Raw genomic sequence first — 16,060 nt, 5'->3', positions numbered from 1 at the left:
GAATTGGATCTCAATACATAGAGTTCACACTGGCCTTGCACCAGTTAGTTAATAATAACTGTATGATGTTTTGATGCAGTGTTATGTATATTTATCTGCTTTTTTACTTACATCTTGTGTAAAAACTGCATTCCATGCCAGGACTGAAACGTTCCAAAGCTCAGTTCAGTGATTAAATTGCAACCAAGATTCCTACCAAAGAAAAAACACAGGAAAAAAAGAAGACAAAAGCAGCAGCAGAAGAAGAAAGAAGAAGAAGGAAGAAGAAGAATAAGGAAGAAGAAGGAAGAAAGAAGAAAGAAGGAAGGTGGAAGAAGGAAGAAGACGAAGAAGGAAGAAGGAAGAGAAAGAGGAAGAAGAAGAAGAAGAAATAAGGAAAAAGAAAGAGGAAGAGGAGGAGGAAGGGGAAGAGGAAATAAAGGAGCCGAAGGAGGAGGAGGAGGAGATGCAGAAAGAGAAGGAGGAAGAGGAAAAGAGGGAGAAGGAGAAGAAGGAGGAGGAGGAGGAACAAGAAGAAAGAAGGAAGAAGAGGAAGAGGAGGAGAAGAAGAGAAAGAGGAAAAAGGAGGAGGAGCAGAAGAAAGAGGAGGAGAAGGAGAAGAAGGAGATGCAGAAGGAGAAGATGCAAAAGGAGAAGGAGGAGGAAGATGAGGAGGAGAAGAGGAAGAAGAAGGAGGAGGAGAACAAGAGAAAGAAGAAAGAAGAAAGAGGAAGAGGAGGAGGAGGGAGAGGTAGAGGAAAAAGGAGGAGGAGCAGAAGGAGGAGGAGAGAGAGAAGAAGGAGATGCAGAAGGAGAAGGAGGAGAAGGAGGAGGAGGAGATGGAGAAGGAGAAGGAGAAGGAGAAGGAGAAGGAGAAGGAGAAGGAGAAGGAGAAGGAGAAGGAGAAGGAGAAGGAGAAGGAGAAGGAGAAGGAGGAGGCATTACTTCTCATTCACATAGCCACATTTCATGCACTAAACATCACTGTGAAAGACCTTTAAGGTTTATTCTTTGATGTTTATGACACAAAATAGCAAATGCTTAACAAATACTTCACTAATGAAGTTCTCTAGAACAGGGATTCATGACTTCAGCACTACTGCCACATGGGGGCTGGATACTTATGGGGGGGCTGTCCAGTGCATTGTAGCTATTCAGCAGTGTATCTGGAGGCCTCTGCTCACTAGGTACCAACAGCATCATTATAGATCTGACAATTAAAACAATAAAAACTACCTCATGGCACTATCAAGGGTCATGTGGGCACAAAATCATTCAGGTTGAGGGCCATGGTTCTATTGTTCACATTGCTCTGACTAGTAATTCTCATACTAATCCTTACAGGCAAAAAAGGATTTGCTGTACAGTTTTAGTAGCTGAAGCTACTAGGGGTAAGAAGGAAAAAAATCTTTCAAACTTAGTTAAGTGAAGATCTTTGCAGCTTTTAAAATTCGCTGTGTTGACAATGTTAGGGGAACTGTTTAGTAACTCAAACATAAGGTTTTAATTTTGGATTTCATTGCACGACTGGCCTCTTTCTGGGCTAAAATGTGTCTCCCAAGCTAGAGTCTAGCATTGTGTGTGAAGTTGGGAGCAGGGAGGGATGCAATGAGGCCTGTGCAATGATGCTAATGAAACCCTTTCTGTATGTGATATTAAACAGTGTTTCTTAGCCTCGGAAAAGAGTAAAAAAAGTTGTACAAGGAATGGAATCATCTTTATGATGCTTATAAAAAACATGTTATTTTTGGAAGTGGGACTCTATTGCTAATTGATTTCCTGACCCTGCTATTAACAGTTTTGTTAGAAATAATTATAAAAATATTTCCACTAATAAAACATATCTTAAGAAGTTGCTAGCAAACAAAGGGTTGCTTTCTTGTGCACACATATTAAAATTGATATTGTCCAATTTTCTTCAGTTCTGTCCCTGTTCATTCTTTCACTGTACGAGTGTAATCAAATGTGGTGACATTTGGGGGAGTGTATGTAAGCTGTAAAATGCCGTCTCAGTCATAATTACTGTGGTAGAAGGAGAGTGTGTCTTCTGAAAATAATAAAAAAGAAATTTGTATTACAATAGCATTGAATTTGAACCCAGAAATAAAGTAAATGTAAAAGAAATGTGCACTAGACTTGCTTAGCTGATTATTTTTCAAATACTTGTTTACAGTGATATTAAAGATTTACATTGTTAGGCCTCATTCAAGGAACAATAACTCAGTCTATATTAAATCTCTGTGCTCTTCTCTAGCTGATTCTGTCAAGTGACCTTTCAAAGCATCCCAAATAAGGATCGACTGAGGTCACCATAGGCTAATGAGTCTTCACCCAAGCTTCACTTAATTCTTTAAATAAAGTAATTAGGGAATGCTCTAGAATATGAAGTCTTTAAACATACCTGGATATTCCTCTTTTCAGGAGAAATTGGGGATATTGCCTCATCCTACATTTGAGAATCTACAGAATAGAAGACTTTAGACATTTCCAGTACTTCCTGAAAACTAGTTTACTTTTCTAACTATTGTGTTGAGAACAAATTGCTGTAGTTTTCTCTTAGCTAGTTTATACATGGTTATCATAACTCACGTAACTTGGAGAACCTGGCAAGCTACTGAGAGTTTACTGCCCACATGGGGGGAGAGCCTGGCAAGCTCCCTGTGGTGTATTCATATGCCAAATACAGTAATAATGATGGGTCTCAAACCCCTGACCCTGAAGAGCCTCTAATGCAACGCCACTGGGAAGGACAAGTAAAGAGAGGCTGCTAAAATCTCAGGGCTAGGATAATGGAGACGTTACTGGGCCTGCTGGAACAAATCAATGATGAACAGGATGACAGTGACAGTGACAGTGATTTTTAACTTACACATGCTGCAAAAATGGTAGTGCTTCAAATGTACACCTTTCAATGAACTGTATCTTATTGCAAGATAAATCTCTAGGAAAAGGAAGAGGAAAATATTGTTTCAATTAACTACCAAATATATAATATTAGAAATAACTAGTAGAAGTCAAAATAATATTGAATGAGTAGATTTGAATGTTCCAGAACCCCTAACCTTCTTTCATTTCTCTCAACCACAAATCTTCATGAATTAATTGTATGACTACTTGGTTCTAATATTGGAGTTAAACTTTTCTTGGAGCAGAGAATTGATTAGGTGATTTTTATGTTCTCAATTCTACTTGGAGTCCAATTTTTTTTACCTCCATGTGAAATTACTATATTTAATATAATCATTTCAAATATTCAAATGAATAGTCTCATGTTTATATACCTTCCTGTTTAACTAGGCTAATAAAATGATCCTTTTTCATATAATGTGAAATGAAATTACTCCTTTCAGACAGAACTTTGAACTAATTTAGAATTAAACTTTTTTATCATAATAGAAAATCAATTTTTGGTTCTATATTATCTGAATATTCCATTAATTCACTGCTTTCATTGTACAGGGGTGGAACAAACAAAATCCTCAGAGTGCTGAACTTTTTTTTGATTACAGTTGACTGTTTTATATCTATTAATTCTCCTTAAGTTCTTTCACATATGACCAAGATGGGTATAACTATCTCCTAGCTCATCCCTCTTCTTGCCTCTGTTCTTTCTTTCGTTCCCTTCCTTGGCACTGCTCAGGGATCACTCCTGACTGCACACACATCACTCTGGGGGGCTCAGGGGACCCTGCATGGTGCTGGGGATCAAACCTGGGTCACCCATGTGCAGAAGCAAGCCCCTTACCCCTGTCCTATCATTCCAGTCCCAGGCTTTCCTTTTCTGACCCACAATGCACACCGTCATGTATTAACTTTCCAAATAGTTCTCAAACACCAGTCTCACTTGGGAGCTGATTGAAGATGCCTGTTCTCCAATCAACCTACTCCAAATCAGCTGGAGCAGGAACTGTGTTGGGGGGTTAACAGGCCCTCCAAGTGATCTACTGCAGGCCTGAGTGACCCAGCGCAGGTGGGCACGAGGGAGCTCTGCATGCTAGCCCTGGCTTACAACTCCTGGGTCTAGGTGTCTACTCTCTTTTTTGGTATTCTGAGAGCATTGAGGTGTTTTTCCTGTGTTCTACCTTTCTCCTACTCTCTTTTTACAAGATTCTGTCCAAGATGTCTGTGTGACAATAGCCCAACAATTCCTACAACAGAACTCTCCTCGTGATAATCTCACATGTTCTTAATAGTACTGCTATAGAATCACTCTGTTTTAGCCAAGTATTTCATATTTAAATTTTCATTTAAGTTATAGATAATTCAGAAATATGCTGACATAGGGTGTAAGAATGTATTGCAAATCACAATGATGAAACTACACATATTTTTTAAAATTCTGGGCTACTGGAATTCAAGTAAAGTTCTTTATTTTCTTGTTCTATAATTCAAGTTTATTTTTATTTTTTAAATAATTTTTATTAAGCCAACTTTTAAAAGTTTTCTATAAAGGCCAGAAATTTAAAAATAATAATATTCTAGATTTTGCAGAGCATATTTTTATAATATTTTTTCTTTTACAGAAAAACACAAACATCAACTTTATAAACACAAGCATAGTTTGAGCTTGCTCTTCAAGCTGTGCTCTCCCGTGTGTCTCGCTTGCTAGGGTCTATGTTCCTTGGCTTATTCACTTGCATTCTGGAAAAGCCGGTGCTCTCTCTCCAACATCGCCCTCCTTTCTCTCCTCCCACATCTTCCTAAGCACGTTTCATTCAATCTGCTTCACTGTTGCACCTCTTGAAATTCTTTCCTGCAAGGGACAGGCGGTGGACCCAGGATGCCTGTGATGAGGTTGGGACTGCTTTCCCTTTCCTACTGGTGCAGGCTGGCAGATGTACTTTGGGGGAATACTAAAACTAAAGAAGACATTCCCTAGCCCCAAAGTAGCTCAAGAGCTTGAGTCACATCATTTGAAATGCAAATCCTGAGCTCTTGGAGGAGAAACTGAGGTACCACCAGGATGCAAAAATCCAAGGCCCCACCCAGAAAAGGCTGGTCCCCTCAGAAAAGAAATTACACAAGAATCCATGAGATTATAAAGAGAACATCAACAGTGCAAGACATTCCTGTGACAACACCCAGACTAATTTTTAGTATGCAAAACTCCAGGAAAGGACAACCTTTTTGGAAGGATTGAATAAAAACACCTTCTGAAAGTCCTCAGGGCTTGCTCTTCAGGGCCTATCTCACTTGCTTCTTTCTGCTTCTTTGCTTGTTTATTTCCACTCTGTCTCACCTGTGTTCTCTCTTGGACACATACTTCTTACTTCCTCTCCCTCACAACTTTCTAAATAAGTTTTAATAAAATCTATCTTGCTTCATGCACAAAATTTTAATAAATAAATAAATAATGAAGCCAGAGTGATAGTACAGCGGGTGGGGTGTTTGCCTGGCATGCAGCTGACCCGGGTTTGATCCCCAGCATCTCATATGGTCCCCCCAGCACTGCCAGGAGTAATTCCTGAGTTTAGAGCCAGGAGTAACCCCTGGGCATCCCTGAGTGTGATCCAAAAGTAATACATACACACATACATACATACATGAAAATTTAAAAATAAAAAATAAAAACAGGAACATATTTGCATAGCTCTTTGTTTTTATTTAGTAGTGCTCAGAGGATGCTTCAGGAACATTACTGGGGGGTCAGGGAATGGGGAGCCCAGAACCTCGTTCTGCTGGGAAACCAATCTGGGCCTCCTGTTGCTAAGCATCACACTCAACATTTGTGCAATCTCCCCAGCTGACAAAAACAATTCTTAAGTTAATGGGCTATGTAAAACTGGACCATGCATTGGTTTTGATCCATGGGGACATAAAGGAACTCTATGCGAACATAGAGGAGATAGTATATTAGCACTTAAGTTAAGTTTACATGGGTGATGCAAATATAAGTACTTTTCATTTATTATTAAAGTTTAAAGAAAAACTTTTGTGAAGCAAGACAGTTTATATTGAATGAAACTTTCTTAGAAAGATGTGGGGGGGTTGCAAAGAGAAAGAATTGGTTCACAAGATAACCCGGGTTTCTCCAGACCAAAAAAAGCAAACAAAGAGACATGGGGACAAGTAAGCAAAGTACACGATCCAGGGAGAACATGGGCTTGAAGAGTAAGCCTAAAGTTTTTTTATATATGCACATGTAGATATTTATATACATAAATGCAAATATAATTTAGTGCCAGAAATAACATGAGAGGTTTTTAATGCTATAATCACAAAACTATAGAATTGTATTACTGGAAGAAATGATAAAGATTAACTTGCACACCCTTTGTTTTATAAACAACAGAGCTAAAATCTCATAAATGAATGATTAACTAACTTACAAGTACTTGAGGGATAGCAGGCCTTCAAATGAATCCTTATGTAATTCAGTCAAAGAATTGTCACTGAGGATTCTGAGAAATGGAAAAATTATTTCTGGACCAAAATGCAAAATAACTATGACTATTTACTACATAGGACTAATTCTTACACATAATCATGGTGCTTTCTAAAGACCCCAATTCTTATTTAACTTAGGGATAGTGATCTCTGTTTAAACTCTTTGTTTTGTCCTCACTTATATCCATCATATACTGATATCCATCACACAAGCACAGCTATTGACTCTTCACACCAAGTAACTTATTCAAAGCATATTCTCTAGGTCAGAAAATCTGTCAGATCCAAATTCTGGGTGACACCAGAACCTCAGGATTGCCACTCCCTCCTCTCTTCCAAACATTACTCTGGATACCCCATGAAGAATGAAATTAAATCTGTAAAGGAAGCCCTTTGAAACTTAACACCATTAACTTTTTTTGTTCTGGGAAATAAAACGTGCACAAAGTGCATATGACAAATACTCAAGAATGATTGAGGCCAGTGATCACGCTGGACAAGAATTGAGTGTTTAAGGTAGATAAGGGGATATTCCTGATAACCTTTCAGTATCAATATTGCAACCCCAATACCCAAAAGGAGAAAGACAGAGACAGAGACAGAGAGAAGAAGAGTGCCTGTCCAAAGCAGGCACGGTGTGGGGGGTGGGGGGTGATGGGAGGAACCTAGGGATACTGGTGCTGGGAAACGTACACTGGTGGAGGGATGGGTGTTGAAACAGTGTACAATTGAAACCTAACCATGAACAACCATGAAACACTACTATGGACAATACTGTAAAACTGTAAATCAAAATAGCTAAAATAAAAAGATATTTTTAAAAATGAATTAATTATAGCCTTTTCCGATCTTGCCAGTAAGTATCAAATTCCTATGACTATCATGCTTTCATTAATTTAAACATCATTTATTACTCATATTCAAGTTTAATGACATACAAAACTCATAAAAGATTAGTCTACTACTTCGGATGTCAATATTTTTCTATACATCACTTGTGTCTCAATTGACACAATTAAAAAAGCAATAAACATCAGAAAAATGGGCAAAGGACCATCCATTCAAAAAATGCAAAGGTTCAGTGAACATGTAAAAGTATTTAAATTCAAAAATAACCAGAAAAATTAAAATACAGATGGGATCCCTTTTATTCATTCATCAGACCAGCCCCCGAATGAAGAATGCTCAGAGGTGGATGGGCATGGAGAATCAATGCTTTCATGAACTGTTAAATTAGCACAACTATTTTGAGGTCAATTAAATTTTTATAACTACATATCCTTCAGCCCAGCAAATCTATATCTATTTATCTATTTAACAGACCTATTTGCCCATATTCACAAGACCATGAGCTGCAGTAATTCATGTGAAAAAAAAAATCAAGGGAGCTGGAGCAATAGCACAGCGGGTAGGGCATTTGCCTTGCACGTGGCCGACCCAGGTTCAATTCCCAGCATCCCATATGGTCCCGAGCACCACCAGGAGTAATTCCTGTGTGTAGAGCCAGGAGTAACCCCTGCGCATTGCCGGGTGTGACCCAAAAAACAAAAACAAAAACAAATTAAAAAAAATCAAAACATCTTTCAATACAATTACTATTAAACAGGAGTTTAAATGGATGGGGTAAACCTTTATGTACCATAAAGGAAAGAAGTCTAAAGCAAAATAAAGTGAAAGTATCAAGTGGCAGATGTTATATTTACAGGGAAAAAAAAACAAATCAGAAGATTAAATTTTGCACTATGAATCATTTTTTAAATTTTAATTAAGAATGTAGTCATGGGGGGGCTGGAGTGATAGCATAGCGGGTAGGGCGTTTGCCTTGCACGCGGCCGACCCGGGTTCAAATCCCAGCATCCCATATGGTCCCCTGAGCACCGCCAGGAGTAATTCCTGAGTGCAGAGCCAGGAGTAACCCCTGTGCATCGCCAGGTGTGACCCAAAAAAAAAAAAAAAAAAAAAAAAAAAAAAAAAAAAAAGAATGTAGTCATGGGGCTGGAGTGATAGAACAGCAGGTAGGGTGATTGCCTTGCACGCAGCCAACCCAGGTTCGAATCCTAGCATCCCATATGCTCCCCCGAGCACCCCCAAGGGTAATTCCTGAGTGCATAGCCAGGACTAACCCCTGTGCATTGCCAAGTGTGACCCAAAAAGCAAAAAATAAAAAAGAATGTGAACACATATCATGTTTGTTCATCTGTGTGGGCTGTCTCTAAAACATGTACTTCTCTTTTTCTCCTCTCACATCTTTCTAAAGTAAGTTTCAATAAAAAAAACTGCATCACCAAAATATATACATATATGTATAAGTGTGTATAAAATTAACTCTATTAGTTATAGAATGGAAAACAAAGAGACATTTTAAATAAGAGCTTGGTAAACTAAAAATTTTTATTTATTTATTTATTTTTGCTTTTTGGGTCACACCTGGCAATGCACAGGTGTTACTCCTGGCTCTGCAATCAAGAATTACCCTTGGCAGTGCTCAGGGGACCATATGGGATGCTGGGATTCGAACCTGGGTTGGCCGCATGCAAGGCAAACGCTCTACCCGCTGTGCTATCGCTCCAGCCCAGTAAACTAAAAATTTTTAAAGAAGTAAACTATTATAACTAATAGAGGTTGTTTTGGACGTGAGGGGGAAATTCCTTTTTATCAGAGGTATTGATCTTAAAATTGTATACTAAGGAGGATTTTATGGTGCAATTATTTTTTAATATTCATATTTGGAGAGAATATACTCACAGTTTCTCAACCCAAGGGTATGCCTTCCATGTATTTCCATCAATGGAAGAAATAGAGTTTCCTTGGAAATTTCTGTGAAGAAACACAGTTCACAGACTTGAATAGGTAGGAAAAGAATGAACAGAATAAGTAAAAGAGGGGCTGAAGCGAGAGCACAGCGGAGAGGGCATTTGCCTTGCACACAGCTGATCTGGGTTCGATTTCCAGCTTCACATATGGTCCTCCAGGCACTGCCAGGAGTAATTCCTGAGGACAAAGCCAGGAATAACCCCTGAGCATTGCAGGGTGTGACCCAAAAAGCAAAACAAAACAAAACAGAATAAGTAAAAGAATAAAGAAAACACAGAAGACACCAGCTTATTTCCACAGCTATCAGATTCCCATTTTGCCCCACTAGAGACATAATGTGGGGTGACTAGTCAAACAATGAAATACCTCACAACCTAAACTTCCTAATTCCTTGAGTAGCTAAAATAATGCCAATTAATTAGCATGTAAGTCATTTTTCCAAACTCACACCTATTGTAACTCCTACTGCAAATCAATGGAGAAACTTTTAATTTCAAAAGTATAATATACAGGGAAATGAACAAAATTATCAGCAAATAAATATTTAAAAAACATTGCCAGAGAACACCAAAGTTTTAGATCTATACTCTCTATTCAAAGTTCGAGATAGTAGAAATTTCTAGACAGACTAGGGAAATTAGAAAATGAATGGGACTAGTGAGGAGAGATATATTCAATGTACTTCACCAGGAAAAGAACAAATCACAAAGAATTATCTTTAGTGGGGGAAAAAATACACAGGAAAGAAAGTAGAAGAAAACCCAAGATGGTAACAGGAGTTACTGTGCGGTAGTCATACAGCTGGGAGAGTGGGAAAGTGGGATTTTCACACATTATCCTGTTTACTTTACTGACCTATTGTACCAAAGTTTATGAACTTACACATGTATAGATGCATGAAATTGGTAGGGGTGCGGGGGGATGGTGCTGAGGACTTACCCCTGGTACTTAACTTCATAAGTATCAAAATGAACAAGTATCACAGCAATACTAGGAAGTGATAATTTACCATACTCCCCACCTAAAGAAAAGGGAACTGAGTCACAGAGCTAAATGACTTGTCCAAGGTAACAAAGCTAACAAATGACAAACTCAGGCAGTCTGGCTCCAGAAATCATGTCCATAAGCACAAGGTGTGGCACTAGCAAAAAAAGATAAGGAAGACATACTATTGTCTAAAAAAAAAAAAGCTAGGGCAAAAAAGAAAACAAAGGTTAGGGAATTAAATGAAGGAATGAGGGGATGAAGGATAGGTTGAGGGTGAGACAAAAATAGGGAAGGAAAGAGAGTATGGACAATTATAAGAAAAAGACTGGGGAAGAAGAAACAACATTTAAAGAAGAATGAGGATATCTTTTTTTTTTTTTTTTTGCTTTTTGGGTCACACCCAGTGATGCTCAGGGGTTACTCCTGGCTTTGCACTCAGGAATTGCTCCTGGCAGTGCTTGGGGGACCATATGGGATGCCGGGGATCAAACCCAGGTCGGCCGAGTGCAAGGCAAATGCCCTACCCGCTGTGCTATAGCTCCAGCCCCAAAGAATGAGGATATCTTTTCACCAACAAAATATGAAAAAAGAGAGAGAATCATTTAACGTGGACCTGGGGGATGAGGCAGATACAGGAAGACATTGAAGCAAAGGCTTGCTACGTCAATAGGCAGAATGCAGAGATGAGAGGAAAGGTGATTCTTACAGTATAGTGAAGGTCCTGTTGATGTTGGGCCCTGGCACAGGCACTCTACGGAGCCTCTTCTCTGGACTGAGACCGGTGCAGGAGAGGGTATCCTCTGTGCAGGTACAGAGCTCACATATGTTGAAGGTCATGTGTTCATTCTGTTGCAGTTGCTCAGGGAAATCTACATGTGCCTTTTCGGAAGTAGATCGTCCAGAAGATAGGGCTGAAGAGTGAGTCAGGGAAGCTGTCCTTGATGTTTCTGGTTGTGGCGTTTCGTCCAAAGTTACAGATGTCTGTTCACTCAGATCTGTGTGTTGATGCTGACCCTGTTCTGACAGCAATCCCTCTGTGGGGGTTGTCAGAGTGGTACTTGTTGAAACTGTTACCTCAGCTTTCTTTGGGGCCTTTGAAGACGGAACTCCAGTCTCTTGCATGGTTGGAGCTGTAACTGAACTGCCTTCAGTGACAGTAACGTCCTTGTTTATAGGTGGATATGTGACTTCACTCAGGTTTGAATGAGGACTCAGAGATGGTGTAATAGGTGTCACATCTGAGTGTTCTGTAGCACTGGTACTTGTCAGGGTTGTCGAGGGTTTAGTCTTCACAGTGTGTTCTGAAGGTACAGTTATATATTGATGTGTAGAAGGTTGATTTTGATTAGAAGTCTGACCTGGGGTCTTCTGTGTGGTTGGAGAAGGTACTGTCTTCAAAACCCCCAGACTGGGTAGAGCTGAAATCTTAGTGGCGATTGAATGAGTCCGCACATTCCCTGTTGGTTTTGTCACAGTGTGCTCTGTGGGAGCGGTAGTCTTCTTCAGGGTCGTAGAAGCTTTGCTCTCCCTACTTGGTTCTGCCGTGAGAGTCGTGACCCGGACTGATGATGGATGCCGAGTTGATGCTGAAAGTGGTCCTTCCAAATGCTCTGAAGCCTGAGCCAAAACGATATCTGTTGGTAACTCTGAAAGCTGAGTGAGGGTCTCCTGCACAGGTGAAGAAATTTCCATTTTCTCAGCAGGTTCCTTGTCTGGCGAAAGCTGAGTTAGAGTCTGACCCAAATGTAGAGCTACCATCTCACTCTGGAACATCTGTGTTTCAGAAATGGTTGATGATAAAATCTGCCAGCCAGATAATTCCATGTTCTCAGAGAGGCCTGGAAATGAAGCCTGGACCTCCTGGGATGGAGGTTGAGCCTGGGCCTCCTGCTGAACTGAAGGTTTGACCTCATTTATGACCTCTGTAGTTTCAGAAATAGTCACACCCTTAGGATTAGAAGTGACACTGGGCAAGTTGATGTGTGGAACTTTACTGTGACTTGGAGATGGAATATTTTCTTCAGAATGCGGGAAAGGGTGAGTGACGGATTCCTCAGATGGCTCAGGAGATTGAGCCTGCATCTCCTGCTGGACTGAAGGTTCATCCTCATTACTGATCTCTGTAGATATGGAAAATGTCACACCAATAGGTTTAGCACTGACATATGTCAAATTTAAGCTTGGGGATTCATTGTGACGTGGAGATGTAATAAACTCTTCGGGATGCAGGGGTGGATTAGTGACAGATTCCTCAGATGGCTCAGATGGTTGATCCAGGGCCTCCTGTGGCACTGGAGAAGATTCAACCTCATCACCAACCTCTGAAAAAATGGAAAATGTCACACTCAAAGGCTGAGCAGTGACATGGGGCAAGTTTAAGTGTGAAGTTCCATTCTGACTTGGAGTTGGAAGATTTTCCGCAGGATGAAGAAATGGTTGAGCTTCCAACTCCATAGAAGATTCAGGAGGCTGAGCTAGGGATTCCTGCTGGATAGAAGATTCAGTCACCTCAAGGATCTCTGGAGCTTGAGCCACTGCCTCCTGCTGTATGGCAGAGTCACCCTCAGGGCTCTCTAGAGGCTGAGACTGGGCCACCTCTTGAGCTAGAGAGTGTTCATTCTCTTCACGGTTCTCTCCTGTGTGACTTAGACTTAGGGTTTCTGGCTGGGTTGAAATTTCATCCTGCTTATTGACTCTTGGAGTTCCGGTAATCTGCAGATAGGCAGGTTTGATGATGACAGTAGATATATTTGAAAGATGGGCTTCTTTCTGGACTGGAGACAGTTCATTTGGCTGATGATGCTTTAAAGACTGCACTTTCAGACCTGACTCTGAAGACTGAGCTTCCATCTCCTGAGGTACTGAAGACCCCCTTTCTTCAGGAGCCAATGTAGGCTGAACTAGGATTTCTGGCAGGACTGAAGCAGTATCACCCTCTTCAGGGGTACTGGACAGCAAATCTGAGTCTGGAACTAAAGGTTTCGATTCCTCGGGAAATCCTGGAAGTGCAGCTGGGGTCTGTTGTGTGCTTGCTGAAACTTCAGCTTCCAGGGCCTTAAAGGGAAGCTGTTCTAGCTCTTCAGAGGGTTCTGGATGCTGGGACTGGGGTGAAAAGGATTCAGTCTTGTGAGGGATCTGTGGATGTTGCTCTGAATCTCCCAGTACATCCAAGGGTTCATTCCCCTCGGGATAAAAGATATCCATACTGGAATCTAAGTCCTCATCCTGCATCTGTTGTGGTCGATGATGAGGTTTCTTAGATTTTCTGGGAGTTCCAACTGTTAAGTTAAAAGAAATTATATTGTGTTAAAGCCCACTCTTGACCTTTGTAACCTCGCTTTGTTCTGCTTCTGTAACCATGCTTATGACCCTGAACTGTATATAATAATGTACTATGCCTGGGTCCTGTCACATACATCCTGACATCTGCCTGACGGTTGGGCTGGAATTCACGTATGTGCCTAAAAGATAGGGACCCGCTCACAGAAGGAGTTGCTGAGAACAAGGAGCCCAGATAGTGACTCCGGTCCCACGGCCCAGCAGATAGTGAATCCGGCCCAGTAGATAGTGACTCTGGTCCCACAGCCCCGTAGATAGTGACTCCGGCCTCTGACACAGAGCCCAGATAGTGACTCCGGTCCCAGGGCTCTACAGATAGTAACTCCTGACGAAGGGCAAGAAGAATGAAAGAATGTCTCCAGACACACAAATTCCGAGATAGTGGTTCCAGACGAGGCTACGTGACTAACGTGACTGGCCCAGAGGACTTGAGCCCTATAAAAAGGCTGCCCTAACTAGCACAAACCGCTGCATCCACTTGAGGTGCAGCCCCAGCATGTTGGTTTGAATAAACTTTTTCCTTGCAAGTCTGGCCCGTCTCTGCTTCTTGCGGCTCTGGACCCAACACAACAATTTCAGCAGCATGGTGATGGCCAACTAGACCCTCCCTCCTGTTTTCAGGAGAAATAATGAAGTTTAGTAGTTTTGGAACCTGTCCACTTAGAGGTGGAGCAGGCATTTCAGATGTGTGATCTTCAGGTTGACCTAGACCTATAGTTGGACTTGTACTTGTCCCTCTAGGAGACAAAGCTAGAGGTGGTCTCTGATCCTGAGTCCATCATATCATTGGATCAACTGGGAGCCTCTGATGTGTTGCTGGCTTGTCATTCAAACCCTGGTGTGGAAGGGCAAATCGATGGGATGCAGAGGGCAACCCTTTACCTGAGTATTCATGCAGGATGGGGATGAAACCTTTAAACTTCTGCGGCGGTAACAACATCCGGCCAATAGTCGGGGTGAAACGTTGAAAAAACCCGGACTTGACCCGTGGTTGAAGGGCATGAAGCGATTCAGGTGCAGGAGCACGGGAAGGTGAAATCCAGGGCTTGGGGGTGGAGGGGTCGGGGATCAGCGGGACTGGGTGCAGGACCTGCTTCATGATCGGAGCTCCCTGCACAAGCAGCCACATTGGTGGCCACAAGAGTAGACACAGGACATATAGCCGTTGCCAGGACATGACACTCGGATTAACTCGAGAGCCATGGTCCGAGCCACTAGGGCGCGGGCGTCCGGACCCGAGGCCAGCCATTGTGGCAGCCAGGAGATCCGTGGCACCCTTAGGCACTGAGGACCTTAGCAACGGCACACCCTTAGCAACCCCGAGCCCCTCCCCCACAGCCCCTTTATGATGCCTTTATTGGGGAACCAGCAGGACCCAGAAAGGCACTTGAAAGGCACCAAAGACGTCCAATCAGGTCCTCTTCCCACCTTCTCCGCCCACCCCCAGCCTTCCCTGCCAGCCAAACAGGACTGGGACTGCCAACGACTCTGGGCCTAGCCCTGTGGTGGGGGTGGGGAGGGGAAGGAACAGTGTGTCCCCATTGGGCACACTGGCGAATTCAACAGTACTAGTCCAGTTGTGGTGGTCTTGGTGCGTCCTCCTCACTACTGAAATCTGAGACACATTCTTCCTCCCCTGGGCCATCCTGCTTCCAAGAAAGCTAGCTGACCTGCAAAAGGAGCACTACTTAGGATGGATGGGGGTTCCCAAATGTTCTCATTTCCTTTAAACTCTCAGTATCTCTGATTAATACTCTCCTAGAGAGGGGATAGCATGGAACCACTGACCCAAATTTTTCTGAAGGAGGGCTCTGGGGCCATAAACAGTTTATTCTGGGAGACAGACCTTAAACAAATGAACAGTCATATACACTCCTTTACACTGGCCTGGGGCAAAATCCCCCTTTCTTGCATGGAGCTCAACATTAATTCATAGAGAAAAAGTAGCAAGCCCCTTTCTAGAGGGCTGCCTGCCTTTCTAGCACTCTTGGAGAGACCACTGAAGAGCTTAATGTCAGAATGTAACAAGGCTCTCTTGCAAGACTGTGACTAGCACCCATTTAACTTTCTTCACAGTCCTTCTTCTCATGGATTTCAGTTCTCATTATCTCACACTTCTAGAATATACATTCCATGAGAAGGGGCTTCCTCCCAGGGTCTAGTTGAGTAGAGAGCTTTGAATGGAGTTGGTTCCAAGAGAGTCCTCATTTAGGGATGGGTGTTAGTTTTCTGAATTCTTTGGCATTAGTACTAAATGTTTTCTCACATTTCATAATAAGGTGGACGTTTTTGTTTGTTTGGGGGCCACACCTGGAGGTGTTTGAGGTTGCTCCTGGCAGTGCTCCGGAGGCCATGCAGTGGCAGGTATCAAACCCAGGTCTCCCTCGCGCACAGTCCATGCTCCAGCCTGAATAACTATGTCTCAGGCTCCTGAGCTAGTCTTGTTAAGATCCAAGTATAGGTGTTTGAAGTTTTCTTGATGTGTTTGTTTTAAACTATTTGAAAAATTATTTTGCATAACTAGATCAAGAGTTCAAAAGACTGAGCACATGCT

At 41.9% G+C, this 16,060-nt stretch overlaps 1 protein-coding gene across 1 annotated transcript in view; it reads right to left on the bottom strand.

Annotated features, from left to right (window-relative positions):
• LOC129406524 (leucine-rich repeat-containing protein 37A2-like) overlaps positions 1 to 11,930 on the bottom strand; it is a 47,821-nt gene extending 35,891 nt beyond the window's left edge. Inside the window, exons 1-5 of the mRNA XM_055144643.1 lie at positions 10,874 to 11,930; positions 9,112 to 9,183; positions 6,309 to 6,380; positions 2,849 to 2,920; positions 112 to 192 (exon numbers count right to left, since the gene is read on the bottom strand). Of these exons, the coding sequence (XP_055000618.1) occupies positions 112 to 192; positions 2,849 to 2,920; positions 6,309 to 6,380; positions 9,112 to 9,183; positions 10,874 to 11,925 (1,349 nt within the window). The 5' untranslated portion in view covers positions 11,926 to 11,930. The remainder of the gene's footprint in view (positions 1 to 111; positions 193 to 2,848; positions 2,921 to 6,308; positions 6,381 to 9,111; positions 9,184 to 10,873) is intronic.
• Between the last annotated feature and the right edge of the window lie 4,130 nt (positions 11,931 to 16,060).

The sequence above is a fragment of the Sorex araneus genome, chromosome 7 (assembly GCF_027595985.1).
Source record: "Sorex araneus isolate mSorAra2 chromosome 7, mSorAra2.pri, whole genome shotgun sequence".
In the NCBI taxonomy this organism is placed as follows: Eukaryota; Metazoa; Chordata; class Mammalia; order Eulipotyphla; family Soricidae; genus Sorex; species Sorex araneus.
The sequence above is the reverse complement of the archived record's forward strand: the minus strand, read 5'-3'. Positions and strand labels throughout refer to the sequence as shown.